We start from the raw sequence: 22523 nt of genomic DNA, 5'->3' as shown, positions 1-22523 counted from the left end.
AGGCAGGGTTGGTGTGTGAGGAATCAGAAAATAATAACTAAAAACATCTAAGCCAGCCTTTTAACACACAACATCACACTCCCCTTTTTAAATAACATTTTCCCCATAACACTTCTGAACACTCAACCTCTTGTTCTTATTCAAAGGATGTTAACACAAGCTTTCAGCTACTCATTTCCTTATTGTTCCCTTGGTATTTTTAGCACAGTGTATTGATATAAAAGAGAAACAGAAAACAAACTAAAACAATTTCCAATATTATTAGGGCATCCAATATTATAAGCATGCCTCAGCCTAAAACAATCTCCATGAAACTAAAGAGGACTTGGGAGGCTATGAAACAGAAGTAGTTATATGCCCAATGCAGAGCTGGAGACAATGAGAAAGAGGTAGAGATGCTACTGATCGATCAATGGGGGCAGTCTGTTCCTGAAGGGTTATTTTTCCCCTCTCTTGGCTGGGGTAGAATAGAAATGGAGAAAATCCACTCTTACTCTCAGAAGAGGATGGAAATGTCAATTTGTCCTCTCTTCATCTTCTACTAAATCTCAGAGACAGGAAGAGACATTTCCTGCCTAAGATTGTGGAGAGGACCCACACTAACTACCAAAGCAGCTGGAATTTTCAGGGGAAACAGAGTGTGATGACTAAGTGACAAGGAAAACACTCTCCCCGCTGGCACTAAACACTTTCAGGGTCCCCCCTCAAAATTAGCAGCTACATCATATCAACAAAAAAAATAAAAAATTTTAAAAAAAGTCACAAAAAGAAAACCAACCCAAACTGTATCCTGGTGTATTCTTGAGTGTGAAAGAAAGAGTGCTTGAGATTTAAAAGACAAGAACAAAACCAGCCCTTTCCTTCTGCTTACAACATCATGCCCTAGAATTAGCTGAACTCTTGGAGGGTGGAATTTAGTGTTCTTTCACCAGGGGGAGGTGCTGTTTGATTAATTTAGTGGGGAAAAGTCAGAGAAAGCTTTAGAGCTCCCAGAGAGGGGGCAGACAAGCCGGTCCCCTGCACACAAGACACACATTTTCACCAGGAATCAGGTCCCCCCTAGGGAAAAAGCTCCTCAAAGGAAATGTGGCCCCAGAAAGGTTAGAAAAGAGAATTCCTACCAGCTGAGTGTTTTTCCTGGATGAGCCTCTAGCTAGGCAGAAGAAGAGGTGGAAAGGGTTTTGCTGGGATAAATGAAAGCAGAGGAGGGTTGTTCCTCTTGAATTTTCTGTGTTTTTCTTGTGATCCTGATGGCTGAATAGGGAGCATACTATGAGCTGTTTTAGTGCCTTTGGTTGGGCTCACCTTGTGACCCTGAGTACAGGGAAATCCTCCACTTTCTGTTCTTGTCTCCTCAGTGCAATGGAGACTCCACCAGCCTACTGAAGTTGGCAATGAGTCTGAGGAAGCCCAGCATAGTTCCAAAAAAAGGAGACCTTGCGAGCGTCATGTACCTTTCCCGGCCATCCCACGTTGATATCGGTGAAATGTCCCTTGTGATTCACCAGTGCTTGCAGCACCACTGAAAAGTACCCTTTGTGGTTTATTTACTGGCTGTCTTGGTGCTCCGGTGCCAAGACAGGGATATGGGTTCCGTCTATCGCCCCACCACAGTTAGGGAATCCCATTGCAGCAAGGCCATCCACTATGACCAGCACATTTCCCAGAGTCACTACCCTTGATAGCAGCAGCTCAGTAATCGCATTGGCTACTTGCACCACAGCAGCCCCCACAGTAGATTTGCCCACTCCAAATGGATTCCTGACTGACCGGTAGCTGTCTGGCATTGCAAGCTTCCACAGGGCTATCACCATTCGCTTGTGAACTGTGAGGGCTGCTCTCATCTTGGTATTCTGGCGCTTCAGGGCAGGGGAAAGCAAGTCACAAAGTTCCATGAAAGTGCCCTTACGCATACGAAAGTTTCGCAGCCATTGGGAATCGTCCCAGACCTGCAACACTATGCGGTCCCACCAGTCTGTGCTTGTTTCCCAGGCCCAGAATTGGCGTTCCACGGCATGAGTCTGCCCCATTGCCATCAGGATGGCCAAATTGCCAGGGGCTGTACTTTGAGGGAAGTCTGTGTCCATGTCCTCATCACTCTCGTCACCGCGCTGCCGTCGCCTCCTCGCCTGCTTCTGCAGGTTCTGGTTCTGCATATACTACATGATAATGAGAGAGGTGTTTATAATGCTCATAACTGCCACAGTGATCTGAGCGGCCTTCATGCTTGCAGTGGTATGGCGTCTGCAGGAGAGCAGAGCGGCAGCGGAAGCGGCGGGTGGATGACAATGCTGATAGCAATATGGTGCCTCCACGGAAAAAGGCGCAAAACGATTGTCGGCCGTTGCTTTCACGATGGGAGGGAGGGGTAGGCTGGCAGCAGACAGTGCTGCTGGCTGGGAGAGCTATCCCTCTGCCAAAATTCCAGGCCAGACTGAATCTCCATTAAACAAAACTTAAAGAAGAGAATGACCTGAGTCACTCCCATTTATGTGCAGGCGCCCCTGACAGACTTTACCGAGATCTGCCAGGAGCACCCATGCCCGCTCAGGCAGCCCCTGACAGACCTCACCGAGATCTGCCAGGAGCACCCATGTCTGCCCAGGTGCCCCGACTGACCTGACCAAGGCCAGCCAGAGCACCCAGGAGACGACGAGGACGGCTACCGGTCATACTGCACTATCTGCTGCCACAAGGCAAAGAGCTGCTGCTGTGTGGCAATGCAGTCCCATGTCTGCCAGCACCAGGAGACGTATGATGACGGTGAGCTGAGCGGGCTCCATGCTTGCCGTGATGTGGTGTCTGCATGGGTAACCATGAAAAAAGGCACAAAACGATTGTCTGCCGTTGCTTTCACGGAGGGAGGGAGGGAATGGGGGCCTGACAACATATATCCAGAACCACCCGCGAAAATGTTTTTTGCCCCATCAGGCATTGGGATCTCAACCCAGAATTCCAATGGGCAGTGGAGACTGCGGGAACTCTGGAATAGCTACCCACAGTGCAACGCTCCAGAAGTCGACGCTAGCCTCAGTACTGTGGACACACTCCACCGACTTAATGATCTTAATGGTTTTAAGTGGGGACACTCACAATCAACTGTATAAAATCGCTTTCTAAAAATTCGACTTCTATAAATTCGACCTAATTTTGTAGTGTAGACATACCCTTAGAGTTGAGAGAAATATAGCTCCCCTCTCCCAAAATGTATTACTATATGGCTGTTTTCTGCTCTCTCCCTTATGAAAGAGAAGAAAAAGTAAGAAGTATAAGAAGGGGCAGAGCTGGCTGACTCTAACCTCCCCTGTCATTTCACTTGTGTGTTGAACTCAATGAATCTTTCCGTTTCTGGGATGCCCAGCAATATGACAGCATAAATCTAATTCCATGCATATTTCTGAAGCGATATTGTCTAACTAATAGCTGGCTTTTTTGGAAAACAGTCATCTCCACAGAGGTTGCAGATTTGTCAGAGATTGGTTGGAACTGACAAAGGGGCATTGTTCATTTTTCTGTTAGGAATTAAATGTCTTTGTTCCATTTTATCTGCTGTGAGTCTATTTGCTCATTTCTCAGGTAAAGCGGCTACCAAAAGCTAAGTTGGGTGGAGTAATAGCTTTTATTGGACCAGCTTCTGTTGGGGAGAGAGACAAGCTTTCCTGGGAGCTACATGGCTACAATGACATAGCAAACACCCCATAACACATGAACAAATTCTTCTTTCACACTCGCATGCATCACTTGTAGTGTTACACCAAGAACCACTTATTAGCTCGCTTACCATTTCTTCTCCACATTTTGAGGTTACCTTTTGAGTGTATTGTCATCATTGATTAAAATTCCAAATGGCCAATTAGCAAGCACCAACATAAAGAACAGCTGATTATTAATCTGCCCCATCACTAACTCTGCCCACCTTTCTTTGCCATAGTTTAGAAAATATTTTCACATAGACATTTGCGTATAGGGAAGGTTTTAATTGTGCCTGCTTCAACCTAGAAAGAGAGAGTGGTAAGCTAAATTCCTCAAACACACATTTCCTCATCTCTATGAAAGAAAGAATTAGAAAGAAATGAAGAAAGTATATCAGACATAAATGATTCTGAACTTTCCTTTGAAAGGCGAGGTGTAATACATAAGTTAGTAGTCCCATAAGTGAACTGATGTAAGTGAGAGGAAGGAGGGCATAGGAAAGGGCTGTAAAAGCTGGTGGGACCATGGGGTGGGCAGCCATGGCATTCCCCCATCTGCTGCTCGTGCCAGGGGATTGTGGCTCCCAGTCCCCTTTGACTGCTCACGCAGCTGGTCAGAGCTGCTGGGGCAGCTCTGAGCCCAACAGAGCCCTCACACAGCCCCAGATAGGTGGGTGGCCTGCTGAGGTGAATCAGGGGGTGGAGGTGGCGCTCCTTCCCTGGGCCCTGCTCTACAGAGCTAGTCAGAGTCCCACCAGGCCTTCCCCACCCCTCTTAAAATAGAAGTCAAACTATGCCTCTGCCCAAGAGTTTCCACCTAGAGCCCCAAGTTCCCACCCACCTACTGGGCCCTGGAGTTTTTCTAGCATGTTGAAGGGGGCCTCAGAAAGAAAAAGGTTGAGAACCCCTGTGCTAAACTGCTCAAAAACAGACTTTCCCATCTGTGTGAAATAAAAAATTAGACAGAAATCAAGGAAGTGAACCCGACATAAATGATTCTGAACCTTCCTTTAAAACGTGAAGGGCAATAAATCAGTGAATAGTCCCCTAAGAAAACTCATGTAAGTGAGAGGAAGGAGGGCATAGGAAAGGGCTATAAAAGGCCATGTTTCCCCATAAATCATGAGCAGAGTTATGTGGCAATTAAATTAAGAATCTACAGTTTCATAAAGGGAAAGAATAATGAACAAAATGTGTGGGAAATACAGATGTATTTGAGAAAAGTGCTTGGAATGAAGGAAAACAAATATTGATCAGTAGAAACAAAAGGCACGGTGCGTGCCTGCTTTCGAAATTCTCTTACAACAACTCTATTAGATACACTTAGCAGTTGGTGTTGTAATGTTACAAGGGAGATGGAAATGAAGCCATTTCTTCAGGTAGAAGAAAACATTTATGGGATTTGAACTAGGGTGGCCAGACAGCACGTGTGAAAAATCAGGACGGGGGTGGGAGGTAATAGGAGCCTATATAAGAAAAAGACCTCAAAATAGGGACTGTCCCTATAAAATCAGGACATCTGGTCACCCTAATTTGAATACATGCCTCCATACAGAAACCAGAACACCCAACAAAGCAGAGCTTTAAGTCTGGTGCCTCAGACCACTCGGCCCCCCTGACACTACAAAGAATGCACCTTAACCACCCTAGCTTTCTTTAACATGTTATGAGCTGTTCAGGGAGGCCAAGATGCTACATGTCTTTCAACTCCTAGAGCCCTTCTACAGCACAGTTGATTTGTATACACATTCACCCTAAGCCAAATTTACAGGTTTTCTGGAGCCTTATGAGTTCTGAGGTGTTTTAGTCTCCCTGCTGACTTATTATGAGAATAAAAGATGGACACCAGAACTGAGGCAGAATACAGACACAGCATTATGAGAAAACAATGGTGAACCTCAAACTCCTGCAGTGTAGGCTACATAGTCAAGTAGCCAGCACCACCAACTGTACCAGTTTTTTTTTTTTTTCAAAATAGCTCAGACTGAGTGAAAAACTGGCCAGAAATTTAGGTGCCTAACTGGGAGCCGAGTTCTTCTGAAAATCTGGCTCTAGTGGTGGAAGTGAGATCTTCTGAAAATTCTGGTCAATGTGTCTGGAAGCTCTAAGAACCATCACAGCTTTTAACATGTGCTAGAACATGATGAGAAAACCTTCCTTCTGTTCAACTCAGTAGAGACTTTGTCCTTGATCCCAGGTTTCAACAAAATTATTTTTATATGCAATGTGAAACAAACACCACTCCGCAGACATTTGGACAGAGCGAAAGAAATAGACCTGACACTAGCCCACATTGCCTTGCATGCGTAGCCCCTGAGCAAGATGGTAGCCAGTATCCTACAGGTGGAAAGGTATGCACTATTGTTCACCCTCAGAACCCTTCAGCAGTTAGACCTCAGGAATGGAAGAGGCCAATGATCCTGAATCTCTCCAGATGGTTAATTTTGAAGACTTGTCTATAGAGCTGGGTGAAAGGTTTTTGCATGAATATTTTATTTACTGAAATATTTTGACTGACAAAAATGATTATTTTTTTTTTAGTTTTGTTTCAACAAGAAAACTGAAAAAAATTAATCTTGGGTCAACCTGGATTGTTATTATTATTGTTATTATAATTTGGTTAGGCTAGCTAACAAGCAAAAGGATAAGTGATTTGCACAGCTCTATTTGTATAAAAGGTCCACAGTGGGAACATTCTGCTCTGAGGCACCCAGAGAACCATTTTGAAATGGTCTCCAAAGCCCTTCCAGCACCGTGAAGAAGTAGGGGCCGTCTGGAAAAACTCCTGTTTTTCTTTCAATCAGAAGCAAAGAAATAACTGTTGAAAAGCTTCTTTTTTCCCTGACCAGGAATCGAACCCAGGGACTGCTGGTGAGAGCACTAACCACTAGACCACAAGGGAAGTGGTAGTATAGCTTTTTGTTATCTCTACTTGGCTTTCTCAGGCTACCTTGTCTCCAAGTTGTGAAGTTGGCCATTCTCCATAAGGGACAACAACAGGGAGTGAAGGAACCTCAGGGTCACAGCCTGAGCCCAACCAAAGGCTACTGAAACAAACTCCACTTAAGCTTCAGCTTCCTACAGCAGGATCACAAGAGCAACACAAACAAATCTCAAGAAGAACAAGTCTCCTCTGCTATCATTTACCCCAGCGCAACCCACTCAGCTTCTTCTGCCTGCCTAGAGCCTCTTCCAGGAGGACACATGGAGCTGACAGTAATTCTGTCCCAGAAGCCAAGGGCGGGGTTTTGATACCACCTGACAGGAGTTTGATTGTATGTAAAGGGACCCTGAGCTTTGCCTGCCCCCTGCCCCTACTCCTAATTTGTCAATTCAATGCGGTTAGGAAGCAGCTAAAGGGCTGAATACCCCTTCTCTCCTCTCCTCGGCCTCATCGGGTGTCCCAGGCCCTTCCCCACAAATCCGGGCCGCCCAGAGGGGGGGGCATGTGGGGCAATTTGCCGCCGGGGCCCCCACAAGAGTTTTCGGCGGCAGGGGTGCTTCCACTCCATGTCTTCGGCGAAGTGCCCTGAAGACCCGGAGCAGAAGGAACCCAGCCGCCAAAGACCCCAGGCCCCCTGAATCCCCTGGGCGGCCCTGCCACATATACTTTCATCAGAAGCTGGACTGACTCAATTACCTGCAGGTTTCCCTCACCCACCTCCTAAGGCAAACAGTCATCCCCTTCTCTGACACTCCTGGGGACACATTTCCTTTGAGGAGCTTCTCCCCAGGGGGATGTGATGCCCTGGAAAAATGAGTGTGGAGTGGGGGGAACCGGCTTGTCTGCCCCCTCTTGGGAAGCAGTGACTTTCCCACATTAGCTCAGTCAAACAGCCCTCTCCAGGAGTTCATCTATTTCTAGGGCATGATACTAACAAACAGCACAGAACAAAGGGGTCCATTCACATTAAACGGCATCTCAACAGGATGATGGGGGAAAAGTTAAATGACTCGACATCACTTGAGCAAGTGAATAAAGACTCTCAGTGGCCCAAAAGGTTGTCTTACTCTTTCCTTAGCAGCTGAGATCACGTCTTTTAATGTCTGCAGTGAAAAACAGGTGGAATGAAACTAATTCTGTTAGCTGTTTTGCATTATTAAAGTTTTATCCCGTTGCAAATAGTTCGAATCCAAAACCAGCCCATTTCCCCTAAGACCCGGCTCCCAGACCCTGGGAAAGTGCCAGGAGCACTGGCTGAGAGATTTCCGAATTGTTTTAGTTAGAGGCGAGAAGGACGATTTACCTGGGCGTGAGGGAGACGGAAAGGGGCAGCTCAGTGTTCATGTTGTTTTTATTTCCTAAATCTTTTTGACAAAGAGTTTTATCTGCTACACCCCGAAGGCCCCACAGCTGCTGCTTGCAGACGTTATTCTATTGAAAGATCTCTCTTGTTAACATAACCAAAGGGGAAACTGTGCTAGTTTAATGAATTAACTGAGTTCTTCTTATTCTCTTTTCTGTTAATATAAGGTTGAATAAAGGAGGCTAGAGGGGGTAGGGGAATGCACCTTTTGGGGGTGTCAGGTTTGTGAATGAAGAGCAGCAGAAAAGGAGAAAGTGAAACTGGCTTTCATTACAGTAACACAACCCTATTTAAAGCGGGAGTTGGCTTGTGGTGTGTAAAGCAGAGAGGTGGGGGTGATCCATCATGCTGTGTCTATCCGGTGGTGAACCCTCAAGCGCCTGGAGCCTTGTAACAGCTCCTATTTAGAACAGGGTGAAAGAACCAGGAAAGAAGGTTATTGTCAGAAAAGACACCTCAGAGCCGAAATGGCCATAGGGCTCCTTCCACACTGTCACTATGCATGGGACCACCCTATAAGTACAGCCTGGCTAGCTCAGTCAGTAGAGCATGAGACTCTTAATCTCAGGGTTGTGGGTTTGTGCCCCATGTTGTGCGGTATATTTTCCTGCTTAAGGTACAGTGTCATTATTTTGGTTATCCTCTCAACCTGAATTGAAATGCATTCTCTGTTCTCAGGACGATCTTAGACAGGAAATGTCTTTTTCTGTCTCTGAGCTTTAATACAACATGAAGAGAGGACAGATTGATGGTTCCATTATCCTATGAGAGCGAGAGGATTTTTCTCCCCTTCTGTTCTACCCCAGACAAGAGAGGGAAAAATAACTCTTCAGCAGCTAATTGTCCCCCTTCAGTGATCTGTACTCTACTTCTTTCTACATTGTCTCCAGCTCTGCACTGGGCTGCAAATAACTACTTCCCTCTCATAGTCTCCACGCAGCCCCTCTTTATTTTCATACAGATTTTTTCAGGCTGAAGATTTCAACTACATTGTATTAATTCCTTGTACATTTCTGTAACTCCTTGTTACTTCATCAGTGGTGATTTATAAAAACAGGCTTGAGAGTAAAACAAGATGGTAATAAACCGACTTTTTTTATATAAAAGAAGACATGCCCTCAATTAATAATGAAAATTGTTTTAATTTGTTTTCTGTTTCTCTTCTATGTCAATGTATTCTGCTAAAAATATGAAGGGAACAGTAAGGAAATTAGTAGCTCAGAGCTTGTGTTAACATCATTTGAAGGAGTGTTATAGAAAAAAATAAGAGTTATTTTAACAGGGGAAAGTGATGTTGTATGTTAAAAGGCTGGCTTAGAAATTTCCAGTGATTATTTTCTGATTCCTAACACCCTGACTCTGCCTAGACAGGAAAGCAAGGGAAATGTGATCATCAGTCAATAGATGTTTCTGACATGAAAAGGGGACATGTGGCTATTTGTAGTTAGCTCAAAAAAAACTGTAAGGGGACTGTAGCCCCCTTACTAACATTCAGTGGGGGTGTTTTACTTGCTAGCACCCAGTACTAAAGGGGGAAGGGTCGATGGGAAATCAGGACCCTGAGACTGACAGTCCCCAGGAACAATGGGGAGAGACCAATGCTTCAGGTCAACCTGAATGACAGGGCGGGCAGGCTAATCAGGGAATCAGGAGGCCAGGGAAGTCCCGTCCTCCTCCGGGTGAGCTGGAATTGCATGGGTCAGACAGAGTGGGGCCAAGCTAAGGAGAAAGCAGTAGCCCAAGCTGAGCTGGGGAGCAGAGCTGTGCCAGATCCAGAGGGACCAGAAAAGAATCCCAGAGAGAGCAGACCCTGTCCTGGGAGCAGAGCTGCAGCACCAAAGCCAGAGGCACAGCCCAGGCAGAGCAGACTTGCCCTGGGAGCAGAACTGCAGCAACCAGAGCCAGAGCGGGCAGAAAAGCAGCCCAGGAAGCAGGTCAGTGCTGGGAGCAGAGTCACAGAAGCAGCCTGTAGAGCAGACCTGTCCTGGGAGGAGAGCTGTAGTAACCAGAGCCAGAGAAGCAGCCCAGGGAGCTGAATGCAGAGCACAGCCGTGCTGAGGCAGAGTGGAGCTGGGGCTGGGGCTGGGGCTGGAGCAGTCCGGAGCCGGGTGTGGTGAGCAGCTGGGGAGAGTGGGGGGGAACCTGGGCAGCAGGTCCAGCACAGTTTGATTGATATCTGAGCCAGGAGGCTCTGCAGGCCAGACTCAGAGAGGGGTTGGTAACCCTGACAGGGCGGGGGCAATGCTGGGAAGAAGGGCCCTGCCACCTAGAGCCTGAGAGTGTGTGGCCACCACCAGAGCAAGTGTCCAACCCACAGCATCCCTGCAGCACAGCCAGAGCCTGAGAAGGAGGCCTGGAACTTACAAGGAACAGACTGTGAACTGCCCTGACATTCCAGAGACACTGTTTGTGACGTTCCCTGCCACAGAGTGGGATGATGTGTTTCCTTTAACCTTTCCCATTTTTCCTTATTCTTTTTAAAATTAGTTGTTGATTTAAATGACTTGTATTTGCTTTAAATTGTATGTAATGATCAGTGGGTCAGGGAAGTGCCCAGTGCAGAGAGAGTACCCTCGAGTGGGGACACCCTAGCCCCTGTACTAGGTGACCACAGCAGGGTTGGGTGTCAAGCCCCCCAGGAATCCTGGGCCCAGCCTTGTTGGGGTTATGAGGACTCTGCCAGACAGAAGAGTGGAAGGGGAGTCCTCAAGGACAGGGAGGCCTCTGGATAGAGGAAGTGGGAGCGAGGACTCAGATCCTTTCGCTAGCCCACTTCACCGGGGTAGTGCAGAAGCCAGGAAAGTTCCAAGCAGGGGAAATGTGATCATCAGTCAATAGATGTTTCTGACATGAAAAGGAGATATGATGCTATTTGTAGTTAGCTCAAAAGAAACGAAAGAGGGAGAAACTGCTGGCTGGGAGCTAAATATGCAGGACCAAGTGTTGGGATTAATCATAGAATATCAGGGTTGGAAGGGACCTCAGCAGATCATCTAGTCCAACCCCCTGCTCAAAGCAGGACTAAGCCCCAATTTTTGCCCCAGATCCCTAAATGGATCCCTCAAGGATTGAGCTCACAACTCTGGGTTTAGCAGGCCAATGCTCAAACCACTGAGCTATCCTTCCCCCCAAAAAGATGTGTCAGAAGTGGGATTTGAACCCATGCCTCTATACAGAGGCCAGAATACCCAGGAGAGGGGAAGATAGAGCCTTGAGTCTGGCGTCTTAGACTACTCGGCCATCCTGACACTAGGATTCTTCTAAGCTCCCAAATGATGGTCTACTTTTTCCCTCAAAGTGCAGGCAAATCTCCGCCTTTAGGGTCTTGTATCTTGAAGGAAAACACAGAGAGAGTTGGTGCCTAGATCTAGAACAGAACAACCTTGGAGATACAAAACAAAGATTAAATATCCATATGTACTGACCTAGAAGGATAATGGACAGTAGAGATTCTCTGCTCACAAAAGGTCTGGTATAACCCACATTATTAGGAGGGTTTTTTTTAAAATATATATATATTGTATCCCTGGTTTTCAAAAGGACAGAACACTGCATGGCTGGCGTTCCTTTTTTTGGAACACAGGATTGAACTGATCTCTGTGTTTGGTGTCAGAACATACCATAGAGAAAAAGGAACCTTTGAATTATTTTGGCTTCCTCTGCAGAACTGGGACAAGGGCAGAAGGCATGTCCTACACCAATAACAATTTACTGTAAGTGCAGATACTGGTGGTCTTTAGTCCTTCTCCCATTCTGTCTCTGTGACTCCCCAACAAGTGGGTGGAGTTGGACTGATGGGCTCAGAACAGAACATTCATGGAGGATCCATGTGTTGAGTTCTCTAGGACGATTCTATCAGGGGATGAGGTTGGATTCCCCAGCCCCAGATGGCCTTTGGCTCTGTACTCTCAGATCCCAAAGACCATAGGGGATCTGAAAGAAGACAGGGTCTTCTGCAGAGAGGACATGTACCTGCATCCTGATTCTGATCCATCCCTCTGTCTCCATGAATGGATTGTTTCAAGGATGAGTTCCCTGGCACACAGTGCTCAGTGGAAGTTAACTCTCCATTTTTTTCCCCCAGCAGAACTTCAAGGTGGACAATGCCTATCCTCCTGGTCTCCATTGTATCCCTACCCCACTTCTCCTCAGGTGTGTATTCCCAGCTCCAGGGTGGGGACTGACTCCCTGGCATGCAGGAAGGCTGGGATCTGCAGAAAGAGGACCATTCAAATGGTTAGTTCTTTCCGGGCGATCTAGGAATCAACTCACATACAGTATGTCTTCACTGCAGAGTTAGTCCAGGTGGTTGGTGCTTGGGTTTTAGCCTAGTCACATGGCAAATCTGTACCCAAATGACTGTGTCCACACTCAACTGTGTGTCTGGGAGAATGGCCCATGGTTCTTTGGCTGTAGTAAGCTGAGTCACTCAGTGATTCTTTCCCCATGAATTTCCAGTGGGCAGGATTGAATTGTGCGGGTCCTTTTGGGAACATGTGGGGAGGGGGAATGTGAGAAGGAGTTATAGGACTATGACCACTCAAGTGGTTTAGCCCAGCGGTTTTCAACCAGGGGGCCGTGAGCAGGTTTCAGGGGGGCCGCAAAGCAGGGCCAGTGTTAGACTTGCTGGGGCCCAGGACAGAAAGCTGAAGCCTCGCAGTGTGGGGCTGAAACCCAGGGCTTCCAGCCCTGCCACCTGGGGCTAAAGCCAAAGCCTAAGCAACTTAGCTTTATGGGGACCCCTGTGGCATGGGGCCCTGGGCAATTGCCCTGCTTGCTACCCCCTAATGCGAGCCCCATCCCTGGTCTTCATCCCCAGTCCTCCCCCTCCCACCCAGCGCCTCCTGCACACCACTGAATAACTGTTCCATGGTATGCAGGAGGTGCTGGGGGGGAAAGGGGGGGTGGCTTGGCTGCCGGTGGGTGCTAAGCACCCACTCATTTTTTTTCTGTGGGTGCTCAAGCCCTGGAGCACCCACGGAGTCAGCGCCTATGAACTGGAGTTCTACTAACCCTGGCCTTACACGGCAGTGTAGACATACATAGAGTTAACTTATCTGTGTTTGGGAAGCACAGTGCTGGAAAGGAGGGTGAGGCTCATGATTACTCAGGTGCAAGGTGTGTGGGGGAAAGCATTGTTCCAGGGAAACAATATCCCCACCCCCACCCCAGGGACTGAATAACCTGTGACCATTGGTTCAAACAGAATTATTTTGTATGTAGAGCTGTGGTGGATCTTGTGAGAAGGCAGGCGGAGACCTTGAGACGGCAGACGCTCGGACTTAAGTTTGCCAGCAGGCTGCTTGGCTGGATATCGCATGGTAAGAGATTCCCCCAATAAGATTTGAATTGCATTTGACTTTTCTACATAAAGTGTTCATCATCTTTCTTTCTTCTTCCTATGCTGGGCTCCAGCTAACACCTGTAGCTTTCGTTAGGCCTGTTTAAAGAATATAAACTGCACAAGATTCACCCTCTAAAATCAGTGAAAGCAGAACACGGGTCCAACTGTTCTGAGTTGCTTTTATACCAAAGGTCAAGACACACCTTTATTACAGAAGGTGATGTTTCATAGGCAGCTACTTAAGTACAGGATCAGCTAGGGTGTTCTACATGAGCCTGCTTAGCTCAGTTGGTAAAGCATAGGACTTCTAATATAAAGTTTGTAGCACTTAGCCCTGTGTTGGGTGGAAGGTATTTAATCATTTCCAGCTCAATACAAATTTTCAAATGGGCTGCACCCCCAACATTTTGCACATTCATGCACTTGCCTGTCTTTGGTCTTATAAATGTGTCCTGGTGACAGGTCATTTGCTGGCAGGTCCTGTCGTCCCCTCCAATAGTAGAAGCTTAGACTAGTAATTTCTAGGGTAGTCAAAATCCCTTCTTTGGTAGTAGATCCAGAGAAAGAGGAAACCTGTGGTTCTAGCAAGTCCTTTGTCTTGCATGAAGTCCAGTAACTCATAAGAGAACATTGTTTTCTACTTGTAGCATGGAGTTCAGCAGCTACATTATTGGCACTGAAGGTGGCTTTTGTGTTTGCTTCAGGGCTTGGAGCTCAGCCAAAGGGAACAGGGGGTGTTTATCATAAGAGATGACTGAATAGAAAAGTAAAGATGATTCAAGCCAGGGCACTTATGGGCCCTGGGAAGATGGATTACAAAACAGGGAGGGCCAGATCCTTAGTTGACCTAAACAAATTTAGGATCATTGACTTCAAAGGAGCTATGCTGATTTACAGCACTGAGGACCTGAGCCAGAAGAGCGCACCCATCTGTGTATTTTCTGCCCTATGTGCTCATGACTATATTCATTTCTTTCTTTCTTTCTCTCAAATGAAACATACCAGCAAACTTCCCAGTATTAGTTTAAAAGGAAAATATGAAAAACAGATTTACTCCCAATCTAACTCTAGATCTTCTCTCTATCAGGCTAAAAAAATTCTAGTCCCTGAAATATCTCATCATATTACTCTGACCAGTTTTGCTGACCTACTCTGGACCTTTTCCAAGCCAAGAATAAATCCCTCCAGTGAAGGAATCTGTAGGTGAAACTCTATATCTTGTGCTATGCTGAAGGTCAGACTAGAATGATCACAATCATCCCTTCTCACCTTAAAATCTGAATCTCAGCTACATCTTTCTTAAAGGGAGCTGATCAGAATGAGACATGTGGGCCCAGATTATATTTGTCAGCAGCATTTTATTATGGTTTGTTGGCTGATTTGCGATTGGGATAGAGCTCCAAAAGAAAAATAGCCATTGTTGCAAAAATTGTCCACGGATTGTTAATTACATTCATGTGGTCACAGCCTCAGTTTCAAGCCTATTCAAAAAGATGGTTAATGAAAGAAAATATAAAGGCAGACAGGTCCGGCTATTGTGTGTGTTCCTTGGAGGCTTCCTTCACAACCTTTTTTGGAAATGTGATGACCACTCAGTTTTTTTCTTGGGGGAAGTCAGAAGGTCCCTGGAGCAGGCAATTTGTACTCTTTACTGTAAAGCAATTTTAAAACTCACTTTTCCCACCCTACAATAGGGCAGGCACCGCATAAGCCGACAGGATCAGAGAAAGCAAGACTGAAACTCTGCTCCAACACAGCCAGTTCTGGAGATATCCCTGGTGGTGTTCTGCTGAAGCACACTCAGGCTGTCTGGTTCATCTTGCCTCTTTCTCTGCTGACATGAAGGTTTTTTTCGTGGGACTTGCCACTCTCTTGTGTTTTGCAGGAGGTAAGTCCAGGACAAAAGTTGAATTAAATTGAATTTTTAAAAGAACAACATCCAGATGCTAGAACAGAATTCAGATATGAATTTCCAATGGGTTGGTTATTAGACACTGCAGTACAAGGGTTTGTTTAGCTTATAAAGAAAGGCTAGTCCATTGGCTTGGGTTCAGTTCCATGTTCTCTCCATGCCTTAGCCCCAGTTCTTCAACAGTATTTAGGTGTCTTATTCCCATTGTTTTCATTTTCTTTCTTTGATTGATTCCAATACCTTTTGAGCAGGGCATAAATTCTCATACAGTATTTCCCAGAGCCCCCATTCTCCCCCCTCCCCTCCCCACAGATTTGGGGCTCCGGGTTTCAGTCGTGGAGCAGGGTCAGGGGTGACAGATTCTTCCTAAAAGTGTGTGTGATTGGGGTCCACAATGCCTTGCCCACTCCAGGGCCCCCCACCCTTACCCCTGAGCCCTGCCGGGGACCCCAGGCCCCTCCACCTGCCTTCTTAGTGGCATATCTTCGAATAGAGTTAGGCTGTCTCTTTCTGTCACCCACCCCTCTATTCCCTTTTCTATTATTATTATTATTATTATTATTATTATTCAACTCCCGGCCAATGTCTCCACCCCCCGGACTCCCTGCCCAGGGCAGATGGAGAGTCTGCAGCTGCTCATGTGGCTCTTATCCCAACCCAGCTTTGGCTTCTGGCCTGGCCTAGGGGCTGGGCTTCAGGGAGAAGAGGAGGGGCAGGGGGCCAGGGCGAAAAGTGGACAAGCCATGGCCCCTTGGCCCACCCCATTCTGGCACCCCTGAGCAGGTATCTTGGGGCTTTAGCCTCGTGAGTGTGCCAAGGTTTGGGGCTTCTGTGGCACTCCAGGACTCGGGGCTTTAGTCCCTGGGGGCATGCCAGGGCTCAGGGCTTCAGCTCCACAGGAAGCGCCAGGGCTCAGGCCTTGAAAATATTTACCAAAGCTCTACTCCGGAGAGCTCTGGCAGAATCTAATCCCTGCCTTGGAGGCTCCGGGTCGTAGGGCTGGTCTACACTGAACAGTCCACAGCCCTGAGAGATGTAGTTAAGCCAACTGAACCCCTGGTTTAGACGGTGGAAGACCCAGCTATAGAGCTTGTCTACACTTAAAATGCTACACTGGTGCCACGGCAGCTGTGCCACGGTAGTGCTTCAGTGCAGACACTACCTACGCCAACGAGAGGGGTTCTCCCAAAGGTAATCCACCTCCCTGAGAGGCGGAAGCTAGGTCGCCCTGAGAATTCTTCTGTTGACCCAGCGCTGTCTACATTGTCTTAACAACGCTCCTCTGAAGTGTGGATATCTCACACCCCTGTTCAAAGATATTGGAATCACTCAAAGAAACCAATTGAAAACAATTGGAATAAAACACCTAAAGATTAATCTTTCAATAAAGATTATGCCCTGGGATGAAACCTCCAGGAATACATCCAACCAAAACTGGCAACCCTAGTTAGTGTAGACCAGGCCCTTGTCTCTCTAGGCTTATTTCCCATTGGTAAAACAGCACTTCCCTGCCTTGTATGGGTGTTGTGAGGATAAATGAATTAAAGACTTGAGGTACTAAGACAGTATGGTAACAGGGCCCGTATAAATTCCTAAGATATCTAGAGAGAGAGCTGTAAGATATATGACCGGGACCAACAAACTGATGACACCCTTAATGCGTCCCCCTAGTGGACGAAGTGTGAAATGCTGTCTACACCCACACCAACTATTGTTTTTCTTTGGAGCAGTACTAGGGCTTGTGCTGTGGGTCTGCTCCTACACCCACTGACTTCAATAGCCAATGCTCCATTATGCCACCCCACTCACTGTCAGATGAAGCCCTGAGTTGTTTCTTCTGTTTATCTGACGTAGCGGAGGCTCTGCGCTGCAATGTCTGCAAACGCAAGTTTCTACTCTTTGGATGCGTTCAGGGATCAGGTGAAACGACGTGTGGATGGAGGGAGAGATGTGTGAACATTAAAGCTTCTCTTGGTATGTACGGATTTCAAGGACCACTGACATCGAACTGTGTACTTATAGTGGGGTTATCCCAGTAGCAAAAGTTGTGCAGCCACAGACTTGATGGACAGGGCAGCAACAGTCAGACTGGGATATGGGGAGGGGGAAAGTTGAAAGAAAGCAGTAATTGCTTTCTTCGCAAGCATTGCCCACAACGCCAAATTCAATCCACAATCTCAGACTCAACGGAAATACTCATGGCACACTGATGTCATGGTTCATGACTCGGCCTTCTAAGTGTGATAATAACAACAACATCAATTGTGCATGAAGTAGAGCCCATTGGTGTATTTTTTGCAGGCCTGAGGTCTTGCTGTGTCACTTAGAAGTCACTTGTGTTTCCGTGCTTTCTGCTACACACAGTTGTCTGGGACTGTGTGTAGCAGAGCTGGTCAAAATATTTATTTTTAATTGCAGAAGGTGTTGCTGGTGCAGGAGTATTCTAGATCAGTGGCTCTGAACCTTTCCAGAGTACTGTACCCCTTTCAGGAGGTTGATTTGTCTTGCATACCCCCAAGTTCCACTTCACTTAAAAACTACTTGCTTGCAAAATCAGACATAAAAATACAAACGTGTCACAGCCACTATTACTGAAAAATTGCTGACTTTCTCATTTTTACCATATAATTATTAAATAAATGAATATAAATATTATACTTACATTTCAGTGTATAATATATACAGTAATATAAATAAGTCATTGTCTGTATGAAATTTTAGTCTGTACTAACTTCACTAGTGCTTTTTATATAGCCTGTTGCAAAACTAGGCAAATATCTAGATGAGTTGATGTACCCTCTGGGAGACCTCTGTTTACCCCTGGGGTACGCGTATCCCTCATTGAGATCCACTATTCGAGAGAGAGTTTGATGGACAGATGGTGGTTGTCGAAGTTGTGGAAGCTTGAAAGCTTGTGTCAGGGCCGTCCCTAGCCATTTTGGTGCCCTAAGCACCCCCCGCTGCAGGGGTGTGTGTGTGGCCCCAGGCCTCCGCAGGGGAGCAGGAGCAGGCTGGGGGGCAGGGGGGAAAGCGCCCCCCAGCAAGAGCCGGCAGAGCAGAGCAGGTTGAGGCTGGGTCGTTCCACTTCCTGCTGCCCAGTGAGTGCAGGGCAGGCCCGACCCCATACTCACGGGGCGGTGGGAAGTGGAGTGACCCAGCCCCAGCTCACTCTGCTCTGCTCCCCTGGGTCCCAGCTTTGGGGCTTGGGGGGCAGGGGGAATTGGCCCCCAGCATTTACCGGCGAGAAGGCTGGGAGCCGGTGGCACAGAGCGGCCTGGGGCTGGGTCGCTCCACGTATCGCTGCCAGGTGAGTGCAGGCCCGACCCCTACTGCAGTCCTCATGGGAAGGGGTGGAGTCGGGGGGGGGGGGCATGTTGGGGTGGAGCAGGGGCGGGAAGAGGCGGGGTGGGGGCAGAGCAGGGGCGGGGGTTTTGGGGAAGGGGTGGAGCAGGGGCTGGAGCCCAATGCAGCTGCGTACTTTGCGTATGGGTAAGGATGGCCCTGGCTTGTGTCTTTCACCAACAGAAGTTGGTCCAATAAAAGATATTACCTCATCCACCTTCTTGCTTTAATATCCTGGGACCAACACAGGCGTAACAACATCGCAAATAACAATTTTTAATCTGTCACTTTTCACTGAAGAATTTTCAAATGCTATTTATTTTTTTAAAAGATTAGTTTCCTTTTCTCTTTTTCTCTCTCTAAATCCAGAGTTGTTCTGTTTCTGTTTTTTAAGGATTCAGAGATCATATATATTCACAATCCCAAAGTCGGTAAAACTACTCACAGCAAAATGGAACTACTCATACCATATATATAGGTATCTCATCCGGTGAGTAAAATTGACAATACAGAAATATGTACGATGAAAACAACCACCAAAATGTGGAAAAATTACTGAACAACCAACAGGCTTCCCCCCCACAAACACCCATTTCTTTTCTTCTCTTTAGCTCTATCAGAAATCTTCAGAAAGTGAGAAAGGTAAATAAACATGTCCATGAAAAAATTCATTTTTTTTAAATGGATCTAACATTTCAATGACATTTTGTTCTCTTGGAGAATTGAGGCTCAGCTCTGCTGTGTGGCGTAAAGTGAGAACAACATTTTGCTCCCTAAATCCCTTGGAGATTCTTGAATAGGAGATGCTACAGAAGCACCCAGTGGTATTTGCCAGTGAGGGGTGTGCACAAGGAGGGGGAAAGGGGTGCACCCCCCCAAATCTCCATGTGTTCCTGCAGCTCATGGAGGGAGGAAGCAGCAGGGCAGCTGGCTGCCAGCTGAGATCCTCCTCCTCCTATAGCTGCTGCTTCTCCTTCCCTGCTGTTGGAGTCCTACATGTTGCCGCTGCCTCCAGCCAGCTCCGGACTCACCTCAGCGGGGATCTGGAAAGCAGGGATGGGAGCCCAGCAGCAGGGAAGGAGAAGCAGCAGCTGTAGGGGGAGGTGGAGCTCAGCTGGCAGCCAGCCGCCCTGCTGCTTCCTCCCTCCCTGGGCTGCAGGAAGTGCCACTGCCAGAGGGACCCGTTGCCTCCTGGCTGCTGGGCGTCCCCTCCAGAGGTGGGGGGAGAAAAGGGGGAGAGGGTCGTGCAAACCTTTCATTTGTGTGTGTGTTTAATGCGCCCCTCCAAAAGTATTCACATTTAAATTCCCGGGCCCCACCCTGTTGCCACTCATTAAGTATAAGAGTCCCACCAACATCTTCTTTGGCATATGGTACCACCAGGCACTGTTTGCATCAGAAAAAGATGATGCATGGAGTCATGCAGTGAGGTAGCTTTGCCTGCGCTCATCAATGTCACCAAGGCCAGGAGGGATTGTTGTGATCATCTAGCCTGACCTGTCCCCAAATAATTCCTAGAGCAGTTCTTTTAGAAAATCATCCAAACTTGATTTAAAAATTGCCAGAGATGGAGAATTCCTCATGACCCTTGTTGTTCCAATGGGTAATTACTCTCACTATTAACATTTTTTGCCTTATTTCCAGACTGAATTTATCTAGCTTCAATTTCCAGCCATTGGATGGTGTTAGACCAGTGGTTCTCAACCAGGGGTACATGTACCTCCTGGGGCTATGCAGAGGTTTTCCAGGGGGTACATCAGCTCATCTAGATATTTGCCTAGTTTTACAACAAGCTACATAAAAAACCTAGCGAAGTCAGGACAATCTAAAATTTCATACAGACCATGACTTGTTTATACAGCTCTACGTACTATACACTAAAATGTAAGTACAATATTTACATCCCAACTACTTTATTTTATAATCATATGGTAAAAACGAGGAAGTCAGCAATTTTCCAGTAATAATGTGCTATATGACACTGTTGTATTTTTATGTCTGATTTTGTAAGCGAGTTGTTTTCAGGTAAGGTGAAACTTGGGGGTAGGCAAGACAAATCAGCCTCCTGAAAGGGGTTCAGTAGTCTGGAAATGTTGAGAGCCGCTGTGTTAGACTTTTCTCTGCTAGATGGAAGAGCCCATTATCAAATATTTGTTCCCCATGTAGGTACTTAGACTGTAATCTAATCCGCCTTCCTCTGAACTCCCTGTTCTGCAGTATCCTCAGTGATATGGGGTAATGAGTGCAGCACACAGCCTGCACCACGGGTATATAATAATGTCTCCCAGCTGATCATAGCAAGCTGTGCCTGAGTGGATGTATGTTTTTCTAACCATGCCCCTTTTCTGTCTCTCTCCTCAGGGAAATTACCTCTCTACTACCAGCTGAACTGCACCTCGGTGCAAAATTGCGGCAAGGTGAGGGCACCCGACAAATCTCACCTTACTTATGACTACACCTGCTGCAACACTGATTTCTGCAATTGAGCTGGAGGGGAGGAAGGTTGAGAGGGGTGGGGGTCAGTGTCACTGAATCAGTTCAGCTCTTACATTTGCTGTCTCTCTTCTTCTGCAGTGCAGGGAAGGGGAACAGATCATGAGCCTTTTTTTCTGTTTCTTTTAAATCCAGATTATAATTCTTTTAAGATTCAGAGATATTTCCATTCTTCCTGGAAAATACCTGCTTTCCTGTTGTCTTTAAAGCAGGGATCATGTCTCAGAGTGATGAAGCTTGGGGTAAAATGCTCCAAAGTGTCACTGTCAGATGCCTAATGTGGAGTATTGGAAACCGTGTTCAAAATGACACGCTGTCACTTTGTGTGAGGGGGTTGCCTGGCCCTGCAGCCAGGCTAGGGGGCTCTGAGGGAAACATGTGATCTGGGTGTGGTGAGATGCGCCTCTTTGGTTGTAGCCTGCTTTGTCTCTCTCTGTTTCAGCGTTCTTTTGTGTCTTATCATTCAGAATTCTAAGAAATCAATTTGTGTTACGTTGCAACCTTCCAGCAAGAGTATTTATGTTCTGATCCTTCTTCTCCGTGTGTATGCCATGAATATAACACCTAAGTCCCACTAACTTTCCATTTTACTCATAATCATTTTTCTTAGTTCCAAAGTCATAGGGCCTTTAGGAATCCATGATCCACTGAAGTCAATGGGACTGAACTCATGTAACTGACAGTAGAACCTGGCCATGTGTCTATATTTCTTCTCCAGCTGGTCTTATTTATCGAGGTCTAAACTTGGCGCTTCTGATGCTGTAATGGCTGCTTAGCACACTGATCAGAGTCATCTCGCTGTTGCCTTGTACTCCCCCCCATCTATTGGTTGTATCCACTTGTGGTGTCTCCTTCCTAAATTTAGATGGTAAGTGCTTCAGGGCAGGGCCTGTTATGTGCGTGTACAGCGTCTAGCACAATGGGACCTGGACCCCTGACTGGGGCCTCTGGGCACTAGTACAGTAAAAATAAACAATAATAACAACATGATCTCTGTATTATGACAGGAGGCAAACAGATTTTTGGAGCTGGAGAGCTTAAATCAACAAGAATATTCCGCTTAATTTACTGTCTATTTAGATTGTTTGCTCATGATTTAGGACTATCTGTTGCTTTGCTTCTGCGTAGTGTGCTGCAAAATAGGGTCTGGATCTCAGGTGCTACTGCAATATACATAATAATAATAATAATGATCATCTTTCAAGGAAGCCAGCCATGTGTATTTAAACTGCTAAATAAATCCTTCAAATGTGAAATCACTTCAGTGTTCTGTAATTCATTTTCACCCTATGTAAAACAGGGATAACATACCTACCATGCCAGGGGTTTGGAGGCTAAATCCATTAATGTTTATAGCCCACGTCAGGATTCCCCATTGGAGAAGTGCCAAACATGACAGGTGGTATTGTATGAAACTGGAAGGCAAAACAGTT

The 22523-nt window shown here is 46.6% G+C and overlaps 1 protein-coding gene and 1 long non-coding RNA gene across 4 annotated transcripts in view; one reads left to right on the top strand and one right to left on the bottom strand.

The window, feature by feature from the left end:
* The window catches only part of LOC140898298 (uncharacterized), a 97141-nt gene that overhangs the window by 34622 nt on the left and 39996 nt on the right, over nt 1-22523 (bottom strand). The window contains exon 3 of one of the 3 annotated variants that reach the window (XR_012154943.2): nt 6923-8399. The exons of 1 other annotated variant lie outside the window; for it this stretch is intronic. This is a non-coding gene — a long non-coding RNA (uncharacterized LOC140898298). Of the gene's footprint in view, nt 1-6922; nt 8400-19744; nt 22506-22523 lie in introns of those variants that run through there. One more of the 3 variants, XR_012154942.2, reaches the window with a different exon arrangement.
* LOC140898294 (lymphocyte antigen 6 complex locus protein G6c) lies at nt 9613-22346 on the top strand. Its single transcript, XM_073311934.1, has 6 exons — nt 9613-9933; nt 12087-12235; nt 13223-13320; nt 15038-15231; nt 17110-17229; nt 20959-22346. Exons 4-6 carry the CDS (start codon nt 15183-15185, stop codon nt 21081-21083), a joined length of 294 nt encoding a protein of 97 aa, XP_073168035.1. The 5' UTR covers nt 9613-9933; nt 12087-12235; nt 13223-13320; nt 15038-15182; the 3' UTR covers nt 21084-22346.

This window comes from Lepidochelys kempii, chromosome 14 (assembly GCF_965140285.1).
Source record: "Lepidochelys kempii isolate rLepKem1 chromosome 14, rLepKem1.hap1, whole genome shotgun sequence".
Classification (NCBI taxonomy): Eukaryota; Metazoa; Chordata; order Testudines; family Cheloniidae; genus Lepidochelys; species Lepidochelys kempii.
Note: the sequence above shows the minus strand (reverse complement) of the source record. Positions and strands in the feature narration are given on the sequence as shown.

Bases quoted from the DNA above. Each gene is read 5' to 3' on its own strand.
- LOC140898294 (XM_073311934.1), top strand. From the start codon at position 15,183: ATGAAGGTTTTTTTCGTGGGACTTGCCACTCTCTTGTGTTTTGCAGGA. The intron at 15,232-17,109 runs GTAAGTCCAGGA...TATCTGACGTAG, and splicing joins TCTCTTGTGTTTTGCAGGAG to CGGAGGCTCTGCGCTGCAAT. The intron at 17,230-20,958 runs GTATGTACGGAT...CTCTCTCCTCAG, and splicing joins GAACATTAAAGCTTCTCTTG to GGAAATTACCTCTCTACTAC.